General features: G+C 31.7%; 2 protein-coding genes across 2 annotated transcripts; one reads left to right on the top strand and one right to left on the bottom strand.

The window, feature by feature from the left end:
• The first annotated feature begins 1,078 nt into the window (after nt 1-1,078).
• On the top strand, nt 1,079-3,979 carry LOC111598615. The gene is made up of 8 exons (XM_023313949.2): nt 1,079-1,359; nt 1,428-1,616; nt 1,683-1,887; nt 2,769-2,856; nt 2,920-3,107; nt 3,236-3,367; nt 3,612-3,772; nt 3,910-3,979. The coding sequence occupies exons 1-8, from the start codon at nt 1,103-1,105 to the stop codon at nt 3,977-3,979; spliced, it is 1,290 nt and encodes a 429-aa protein (XP_023169717.1). The 5' UTR covers nt 1,079-1,102.
• A 1,929-nt stretch (nt 3,980-5,908) lies between these two features.
• LOC111598614 (homeobox protein Hox-B7a) lies at nt 5,909-8,265 on the bottom strand. Its single transcript, XM_023313947.2, has 3 exons — nt 7,968-8,265; nt 6,325-6,522; nt 5,909-6,270 (listed from the first exon to the last, which is right to left on the bottom strand). The coding sequence occupies exons 1-3, from the start codon at nt 8,242-8,244 to the stop codon at nt 5,909-5,911; spliced, it is 837 nt and encodes a 278-aa protein (XP_023169715.2). The 5' UTR covers nt 8,245-8,265.
• Between the last annotated feature and the right edge of the window lie 2,599 nt (nt 8,266-10,864).

Raw genomic sequence — 10,864 nt, 5'->3', positions numbered from 1 at the left:
AAGTTGCAATGACTCTTTTAATATGTATTATAAATTGATTCATATATGTTAATATTTATGTAAATATTTATTCATATTCATATATGTTATTATTTATTATATATAAATATATATACATATATTATCTAAATGTTTATGCAAATGCATATTCGTATATACAGCAGTAGTGAGCTATTCTTTTGAAGCTTTCATTACATATATACATATATACACATATACATTATATATTTAAAATTTCCGAAATTTATATGCAACTTCTATACATTATATTTTACATGTGTGCTAATTCTAACACGGAAGGATCACTTTTGAATTGGCTTACAATTGTAATCAGCAATATCAAAAACGTAACTCATTTCCAATATCATGCAATTTTTTAATTTGTAAAAAAAACTATCACCAACAAAATATTAGAATTAAATGGGAACTCGCATTGTATACACATATTTGACATACATATGCGTCCAAATTCTTTTTACAGCTCATATTTGTTTTATTTTCATTAATTTTCGTCTTATGAACAACTATCTTTCATTTTCTCGGCTTTTATCTTACCTTTTTTATTATAAAATAAAAGATTTATTTAAAAACTTTTGAGGAGGCCTTTTCCATATATTTTTTAGATATTAATACGTACACATACAAATATAATCAACATATACATATTTATAACTACATACATTGCAGTTTTTATAGAGCAGAACAAGTGATTAAATGATCAGCGACAAAAAAAGAGTTGACGTGCTCTCGTTAAGAGTGCTCGACTAGCGGATTACCCTGTCTTCTACTTAACAATGGAATGCAGCTTTACTCTGTTGCTGTAAGAGATATATTTGCAGATTACTGGGCTTAAAAACTAAAAAACTTTAACTATTTAGTTTTTGTTGCTGTTGAAAAAATGAAAATTCTTTTGATAAGTTTTAATAAGAGAAGCTTTCTTGTACCTGCAGCATTAAGTTATTATAACAGTAGCTATACCCGCTTTATACATGGAATACATATACTGGGTATTAAAAACTGGAAAATGCAAGACATAATTACGGTTTACGCTTCTTAGTGTCAGTACGTTGCTGAATTTCTACCAGTTTCTATCAGTGCAAAAATGACTTCTTTTAGAAAAAGTGACTCAAGTGAAGGAATAATGTCAATTTTGTGGATATACGTTGCATTGGAATGTTGCGTGGCCACTATGAATCTGTCGTGGGTTCATGCTTACGACGGGATTGAGTTTAGTATAAATGATATCATGAACACCCAAATGATGCCTTTTCACATATTTCTTTACGAGCTCAACCCAACTATAAGGAGAAACTATACAACTGACTTTACACCGGCCTTAGCTACGATGAACTATCACAGGTTAGCAATTATCACGATCAACCTTCGATCTAAATATTGAACATTAATAAGAACAATTTTTATTTTAGAAAAATGATGCAGCAGTTCATGGCTTCTGATTACCTTACGAAGCAAATATTGCACTTAAACGCAGGCAGATATGCACAAAAAATAAAAAGACGCGTCGGTGAATTTCAAAATAAATCTAATTTATTCAATGACGATAATCATACGTACCTGTTCGACGACGGTTCTACCAGATATAATACTTGGCTAAGGTATGACAAAAAGTTACAGTCCAAATATTTTTTTATTATTTTATTTATGTGACATTTTCTTTGTAGGACAACAACACTTGACGATATCCAACATCAGTTGAATCATGCTGCAAGCAATTTAAAAAACATCGAGAGTCCAATTCGAAGACAAATAATAAGCCCAGTTACGAAATCTACTTTGGTGGCCTATGAGGCGGAAGAAGATATCGATTCTGGCGATATTACTGGCTACGCATACGACAATTCGCACAATGACAGCCAATATTTCAATGCAAGTCCAGCTAAACAATTTTTCAAAATTTTCAAATTAGCTATCTTATTAACTAATCATTTTTACCCTGTTTAAAAGTGGTGCATTTTTATTTTGTGTGCTATGTGGACCAATCAAGATGTTCCTGTATGGAAAACAATGTATTCAACAAGAATTTTTAACGATAAGTTTATTGTTATGGATTAAAATCAAGTTACAAATTCATTGCAACAATAGAATTGAGAACAGCCCTTTCAGAAAATTAGCTTGAAGTCGGCTCAGCATTGCCATAAAATTAATGGAATTTTTCACATTTGATGTATTATTTAAGGCACGACATTTTCAACGCCTAATTGTGAGGTAGTAAATACTGCAGTACGCTTTGACTATGCTATTATATTTAATGCTTGGTTTTAAGCTTTGAAAAAATCAGGATAGATTCGACTTTAAAATATCCCAATGAAATCAACCGAATTCACAGAAATTCATCAGTTAGTTCCATATTACATAAATTTAAAAAACTATTATTTAAATAGTTTCACTTTATTCTACCAATTCCAGACAAATATAACTGCCCTAAAACATCATCTGCATGCTAGCAGTCACTTTATTAAGTCATCAGTTTCAAAATTTGACTAATCAACTTTGTATGATTAACTTTAGAGTTATTAATTTGTATGTAGAATTTGTTACTCATCTAAGAACAAGTTATTTTATTACCTTTATATAAGTTCGTATATTTTAAGATATGCCATTGACGTCAGCCAGCTGTTGGCCATTTGGCTATAATAAATAATATGTGATAACTATAAAAACTAGGATACCATAAGTATCATTTGAGTTTAATCGACATATTAAATTTTTAAAACTTTGCTTTCTGTAATTTTAATTTATTTCTATAGCCGAATCTCCTTAGAGTATCGCAGATGCCACGATTATTAACAAAAGGACCAAAGACTAGTGCTCAAGTTAAACAAATTAACAAAAGTGGTAAGACTTTCAGAAAAATACAGATATTATTTGAAGATATTTAACAGAATAAAATACTTGAAGGTTATGACACAGCTTTCGAAGACTATGGAATACATCACCCTCCACCGGAATCAGCAAATGCCATGTCACAGCCAACAAAGCAAATTAAGGAAATCAGTCTTAAAGATATTACAGACATCGCTTTAACGACGCTAGCATTTTTATCTTTTGGGATGTTCATACTGCAGGTTCTGATGTGCATAACTATGGTAAGGATACTCCTTACGTGTTCTCTTCAATCTTAAACTATCAAATTTTTAATCAACAATTATTTAATTTATATTTTGAAATTTAATATTGATTACACTATGTACGGTTATTCTTAACTTAATTGCAGAGTAAAGAAGATAGTAATAATTTAATGATGCTACCTATGGAAGCTACCGAGTCAGTTGAAACAAATGATGGGACTGAAGAAATACGGCGAAGAAAACGATCTGTTCCGCAGAGTTCACCAATATTAGTGGGGGTATGTATCATAATAAACAAATTTGAATTTTAAAAGGGGAGAAAAAACACTTTCTAACAATATCTGCTGCCTGCATATAAATTATAATATTTATTTATAGTCAATAAACAAATTAATTCGCTTCTAGATTTTATTGTGCTCTTGATTTCCCGTCTTACGAAAATGCTATTAGTAATTTAAATTATTATGAAAAGGAGTATGCTAACTGCAAATATTAAAACATATTTATATTTTGTGCTTACAGGCAAATCAACTGACTCAAACTTTATTGACTACAATCGATAATTTATACTTAAGTGACAACAAAAATGTCAATATGAAGTATTATTTTCAACTTTTATGCGGATATGGTGCTAACAACACGAAATTGAGAAAAATACAAAAAATATGGACTATACTTTATAGGTTTGTTGACTTATCAATATTGTATTAAATTATATGAGCACCTTGAGAAAAAGGTAAAGCAAATGAGCACGTTACAGCCAAGTGCAGCCATCTACATATGCCATATTATATTTTTACTTCATCGTCATATCTTTTAGGCATAAAGAGCCAATTATGTCAGACGAAATGGGCGTGTTAAAACATATAAGACTACTCCTAGAGAAGTAGGGTTATAAAGCAAAGCTCTCGTAATTTGATTCAATTTTGTGAGGATGTCAGCTGAACAATAGTAACACCTTTCCACGAGATAACGCTCAGAAAAACTAGAAAAACTTTCTTTGCTATTCCGAAAAAGTTCAGCTCGCCAGACACAGTGAAATATATTTTTAATTTCAAATATCTGGGACTTTATAAAGTTTCCCTTTCCTGGAGTAATCAGATCTTAAGCCACATTATTGATTTACGGTATTACCAGTCTTGCTATCGAGAGTTTCAGATTTAACGGACTATTGGTGCCGGGCTCCAGTATCGTTAAGAAATAATGCTAAAACCAATAGACCTTTTCCTGAAGACATCATATCATATTAACCATAAAGCATGACCGAAGAAGATGGCTGTAGTCGAACTAAAAAATCGAATTTAATTTCTTTTAAGATATAGTTAGTTATTCTGTAGTAAACAGCTTTTAGTAAATAATTTATAAATATTATTTAAATGACGAGTTTCTAATGTTTATCGTGCATTTTATATCCACAGCTTAGGCACCAGTTGGTTGGCTGCTCGGGCATCAGATGATTATTATTCAATAATCAAACGAGTCGCTCAGGTGTTTGAAGTTTGTACTTAACTAAATCTTGAGGACGATAAAAACAATATTCTTAAAGTAAATTTAAATATTTTTTTATTTCTGTAACACATTATATTTACCATTAAATAAATATCATTCACTATACCTCCTTTTCTTATGCCTAAATAGTAAATAAAGCTGTATATTAATTATGAGCTTTAAAGCACTTTTAAGTACAATAAAAATTTCGTTTATATTAAATAATAACACTTGTTATTTTGTGTATTATATCAATTATTTATTAACCTGAAAATAAAAGAGCGTTTAAAACAATTGCTTTCAATCGCTTCTCTAGAATCTTCATATATAAGTTTTGTTTTAGCCCTTTAATTGACAATTGCAAAATGGAAGCTACATAAATATAAATATAAAAAAAATCGTATATAAGATTCTTAAAATAATAATTCAAGCAAACTCATTTTTAAAATATTGCCAATGTATTTTATTGTGTTTTCTATATATATATATATCTATATATATATACTGCTTTTATACAAACAGAGCGCACAATAAAAGCCGTTTACTGAGGACTTTACGAAGTGGCTGCGTTTGAACTGCGCTTATGGAACTTACTATGGGAAAGTAGCTGTTGAATTCTTCTTGTTATATTTGAACTTAATGATATTTTCAGAGCGTGATAACGACATATTTCTCTATTTGTCTAAACCACGTATCTACTATTTAAAATATGAGTTTTTATTTTAATTTTGAAGAGAAAGCGAAGAGATATTTGAAACATCTGTGTGCTCATCACAAGAACCTATAGAAAAAGTCTCCATCTTGTGGTATTCAGGCTTTGCTTAAAAACTCCCATCAAATTATTAATTATTATCGATAATAAGGATGACTTTTAGAATAATAAGAAATGATAAGCTCGTACTGCACATACAGGAAATTTAATATGTTAAGTCTGTAGATGTTTGAAACTACTACTAATCTACGAATTTTAAATAGGTTATAGGAAGAATTATACATTTAAAAATTTGTACAAGCATATTAGCTGGAGATAGTGCAGGTGGTTAAAAAAAAGCGGCTCGTGGGGCGTTATCTGCCGCCAGCTGACTACAAAGTCGCTGCAATGTTCGAAAAAGTTAAATTTCGAAATGAGATCAATTGAAAAGCACTGCATCCTAGGCACAGTGAAATATATAATCTCGTTTCTCACAAACTATTCTTGTATGTATGAAATCCTAGGAGCAACCGTCCTATTGGAAGAATAAGTTAATTATAATCTTACATGAATTTAAAAAAAATCGAAAATCGGTTGTTTCTTTTCTATATAACTAAGTTTTATTTAAGTTTTATTTGAATTAAAATGGTTTTAGAAAGCATAGTTGGGGATCAGCATAGAACGAGGGATGAAAGCTTGAACAGGCTGATGAATTGGTAGCTGGCGTTGATATCGCTGAAAAATACATGTCACACTTGTACAAGCCATGTCTTTGAGCTATTTTCAGACGAGATGTCAGTTGTTTCTTCCATTTCGTTCTGCGGTTCTGGAACCAGGTTTTAATTTGAACTTCAGTAAGCGACAATGATTTCGAGAGCTCCATACGTTTTGTAACGCTAAGGTATTTGTCCGTCTTGAACTCACTTTCTAAACGATCGAGCTGTTTCGCGCTGTATGCTTGTCGCGGCTTTCTATCAATGCCTTGTTTTCGCAAACGTTTTCCTGCAATAAAACTATTTTAATCATCGAGCTATTGGTTTTGAAATGCGTAAGTACCTTGAACACTTATAAAGTGATGCAAATATGGAGGTATTGAAAGCTTTAGTGGGTATTGCAAATTTGATTGTGATATTTGAAACGATGTTTTAAATGGGTTGAGCAAATTATCTTTTTCAATTATATCCATTCCTTGTAGAACCGGAAAGGACCTGGAAAGCGCATTGTGCGAATTACTCCAATGTTCACCCTTTTCAACTGAAAGTATAAAGAGAATAGATTATATTTTCAGGCGCTACTCGAAATAAAAAAAATTAACTTAAATAAAATTAAATAACGTTAGATTATGTATTAAACAAATTAAGAATCTAAATTACTAATTTTTTTTGGTACTTAATACTTAACTGTCAAAAATTCGATATTTAACTTTAAAACTTTGTCAATTTATCATGCCAACAAAAGACATATATGTATAAAGTTTTTGGCCAACTAATAGAGTAGGTCAATAGTAACTTAGTCTTGTATTTTTAGTTAGTAGCTGTGACACTGTACAAGAAACAGTTATTCTTCATTTATTTTATATCGCGCGAGCCTACACAGTAGATTCTTTTCAGCTTTGGTGGTATTCAAGCTACGTTTACGTTCTATAATACGCCCGATATTTTAACTTACGTTTAAGCGTGGAGTATGTAGGTTTCTACGATGAATACAAAGATTTTGAATATTTCTACTTTGAATACGTCATACCCAAACACTTAAAAAGCAAACGTATTTTAAATAGTAGAGACTTGTGCTTTGACAAATACATACATTTGGATGCTAATTTTGAGCTCTAAAAGCTTCATTAAGAAACGCCTCGAGAACAAAAGTTATTCAATAATTACTCTACTCTATGGGAGATTAGCATCACCATCAATCCATCTTTTTTTATTGAAGATATATGAATATACCATTAATTTATTCATTAATTGGTGAATAATAATATAGAGAAAATGTGAAAAACAAAACCTCAGATTTTGAATGCGCTCTATAAGCTTTTAAGCAAGGCGACCAACTAAATTTATGCACATTTGTTCACATGTACGTCAATATATAGCTTCATATATCATCAATTTACACAACCAGCAATAAAAAAGTCTTCAAGGTGGACTGAAAAGTAAAATGAGGCAAGCAGCAAACATTACAATCAACTTCGAATTCTACTTTAAAGCAAGGTCAACATTAAATTAATTTTAATTTGTGGCGACGTTGGTGACTGTGGAGGATCTTATGCTTTCCTATCAAAGTTTATATTTTAATTTATAGCTTACAATTTCATTCGAAATATGTATAGACAAATTTTTACATAGGCCCTTATAAGGTATAAGGTATAAGGTCACAAATCAGCTCAGTCGAGGATAATTTGCATTCATATTGAATGATTAGTTCTTGATGATGTCAATATCAAAATTCATATGAAAATGAATTTTGAAAATTAGATTCATGTATTTTACACAGTCAAAAATTATTATACCAAAATCGTGTACATAACAGTTGTTTCACGCTTATTAAGGGCTTATCGGTCGCATTCACTTAACCAATTTGTCACATTTTGACCCGCTCTATAACCTTAAACATGCGCAATCCTCGTCTTTTTATGAATTCCCACTTTCCATGGATTATGGATCATATAGCGGATGTCTTTGTTTTCTCTGGTTACTTACATTTGGTTGAAGAGATATTTGCATTGTTCACAGCTGGTGTCATATTTTTTAGAGGTGTACTATTTGGTTTCATGCAATAAAGGTGAGCGTCATTGTTGCTACACAAGATATTATCAATACTGAACGGTAGGGATCGACCTGAATTGCGGTTGTTAGGTATTTCTTTGGAACTAACCGAGTCGGCAGTCAAATTTTGTAATTTGCACAACGTATCATTTGGTTCGAAGTCACAATTAGTATTTTCTACCGATCTGGAGTACAAATGCTGCCGATTCATTTTCGACGATTTAAGCCTTACATGATTTGCGCATAACTAAAGCCGAAATATTTATTATTATTTTTCTTTGCATCACAAAACTTAAGCGCTGTCGTGATTTGCCCATCATCACAAACTTTTCTGACTCCGCCCAGGTATTAGCACATTGGCTAACGCCCCACGCCTAGTTCAGCTGAGAACAAGCATCCATAGCTGCAGCTAAATTCGACCAATCATAAAGCAAAGCGTTTTCATTCATCTTCCTGGATTGGGCTTGGCTTGCTTTCAGGCACACAAACACATGCACGTGTATTATGCGGTGCCCATTGACGAGATGTATGGGATGTGTGCGTGTATGAATAGCAGCGGTGTATATATGTACCTAGCTGTATCGATTCTTGGCCACAAATGATATCGTTAACATTTCGACTGCTTTTTATTGCTTTTTAAATTAAAGATGTGTTAACGATTTACTACTCTTTGACAAACAATTTGGACGTGCCACTTCATTTATGTAAGTGCGAGAGTGTGAGAAACCAGAGTATCTGAGGAAATCACACCAACCTACTACACATATACATGTGCATGTGTCCACACATACGTTGGCTACGGTTGACTGTTAGCATGACGGTCTCCCAATTTCATGCGTTCTTTTTTGTAGGATTTGGCAATTAGGTGTGAAAATACACTAACATACATATCACAAGTAAGAGCTATCGAGATTCCCTGCCGACTACCAGATACTCTGTAAGCCTTATTGTAGGCTATGCACCAATTATCATAAATGGACCATCTCGTACAGTATAACATGTTACAAACAATCGCGTCACTGATTAATAAATTTATAAGATCCAAAAATAGTATTCATATACATTTCTCTGCAATATATGCATCAATATATCATATGTAATATATGCAGCATATTCACTTCAAATACAGGGTATGCACAGGTTACATACCAAAGGCGCTAAGTGAGTGTATTCATGTATATATATACATGCACTGCCACATACATATGTAAATATTTTATACAAATGTCTATTTGTATGGCTTAACAAGCCGCACCCAATGTGCGTCCAGACCTTAACGACTCAATTTGTGTTAAAGTGTTATTGAATAATGAGTATTACCTGTGCTTACATATGTATAATTAAGTAGACATATGTGCAAGCTATGTATATTTAAGCATGCATACCTGTTTATACCTATATGTCAGACAACTGCTCTTCGAACTACCAAGAAATTTATATGGAGCTCAAGAATTAAGATATTTTTTTTTTTGTAAATTCGAACAGCAAACAATGTCATTAAAGCAATATTAAGCACACAGGTTGCACTATGTCTAATCTCTTACAGTTCAGTTACTGCGGATATTTATATGTGAACTTTGTCTTGTCTCATTTAATAAGGCATTTTGTTGTCTTTTAACAAATGCTTTTCATAGTTAATTGCAAGAGTCGTTATGTATACGCATCTACATTTTATCGAGTAAGTAATGCAATATTACATTCCAGTAGAGTAAACGATCGGCAGCATCTAAAATTACAAAATATTACACATAATTATTGTATTTGTGCAAAGTTATTAAGTTTTTTTTGCCCTAGGGTAGGTAGACGTATAAAACCCACATATCAACTTCAGGTTGCGTGATGTTTTCATTAGTCATGTATTTGAAAGTAAGTAAAATAAATTAATTTCATCTGTTGGTTCACACGCATTTTCTATGGATCCCTTTACGCAATTCAGGGTGGGATATTCATAGTCTCCCTTTCCAATAACTATCCATTTATGTATTGCACTCAATTCGTGTTTATTAACAGATGCATTTGATACGTATGATGACTATAAATTACTTGCGTACAACTGTATTCCTAGCTCTAAGAATCGAGCATTTTTCATATTGTGCACACAATTAAATTTATAGTAATCACAACATTTATCATTCAATAACTTCAGTTTTCTTTTCTTTAAAGGCGTGTGAAATTAACACAGTTTTGGCAACAATTAGCTTTGCATAACTGAACTCATAAATAGATCAAATACACAGAAAAATTAAAGATACAAATTAAAAATTATTGATACAAAGTAAAGTGCATTTTACTGCAGAATATTCGATCAATTTTCCACTACAGCGTAGCCTTGGCGGAACTCTTGCCTAATTCTAGTTGTATAGACTGAACAATAAATTATTTGGAGTGCAGATATATAGCATAATCTTACAAATGTTATATAAACGAGTATGTCTTGTAGCTGCCCTTGCGCTGAGACAGATGAAAAGAAAGAGATTAATCAAAATCAAGATCCTCCTTTCACTTCCTAAGCAAGTTCAAAGTCATCTTTAAATGGAATCTGCATGGAATATTTTATGTTATTCACAAAAAGTGTGATATAATTGGAGGTAAACCAAATAAATGATAAATAGTATGATTGAGAGCATTAAAAACAAGTCGAAGTTGTCTAGGCGAATGTGCCCGACTAAAAGATACCCTCAGTCCTGAACGTGTCTTTTAACTTCTTTCTCTTTACATTGATATACACATTCTTACAGACTCACTTATATGAAGCTTTAAATAATCATGCTGTTTACTGTCTGATTTTATATCAATGTCTAAGTCTTTTTAAATATAAATAAAAATAAAGA

The sequence above is a fragment of the Drosophila hydei genome, unplaced genomic scaffold (assembly GCF_003285905.1).
Source record: "Drosophila hydei strain 15085-1641.00,03,60 unplaced genomic scaffold, DhydRS2 tig00008139-arrow-pilon, whole genome shotgun sequence".
NCBI classification, from domain to species: Eukaryota; Metazoa; Arthropoda; class Insecta; order Diptera; family Drosophilidae; genus Drosophila; species Drosophila hydei.
Note: the sequence above shows the minus strand (reverse complement) of the source record. Positions and strands in the feature narration are given on the sequence as shown.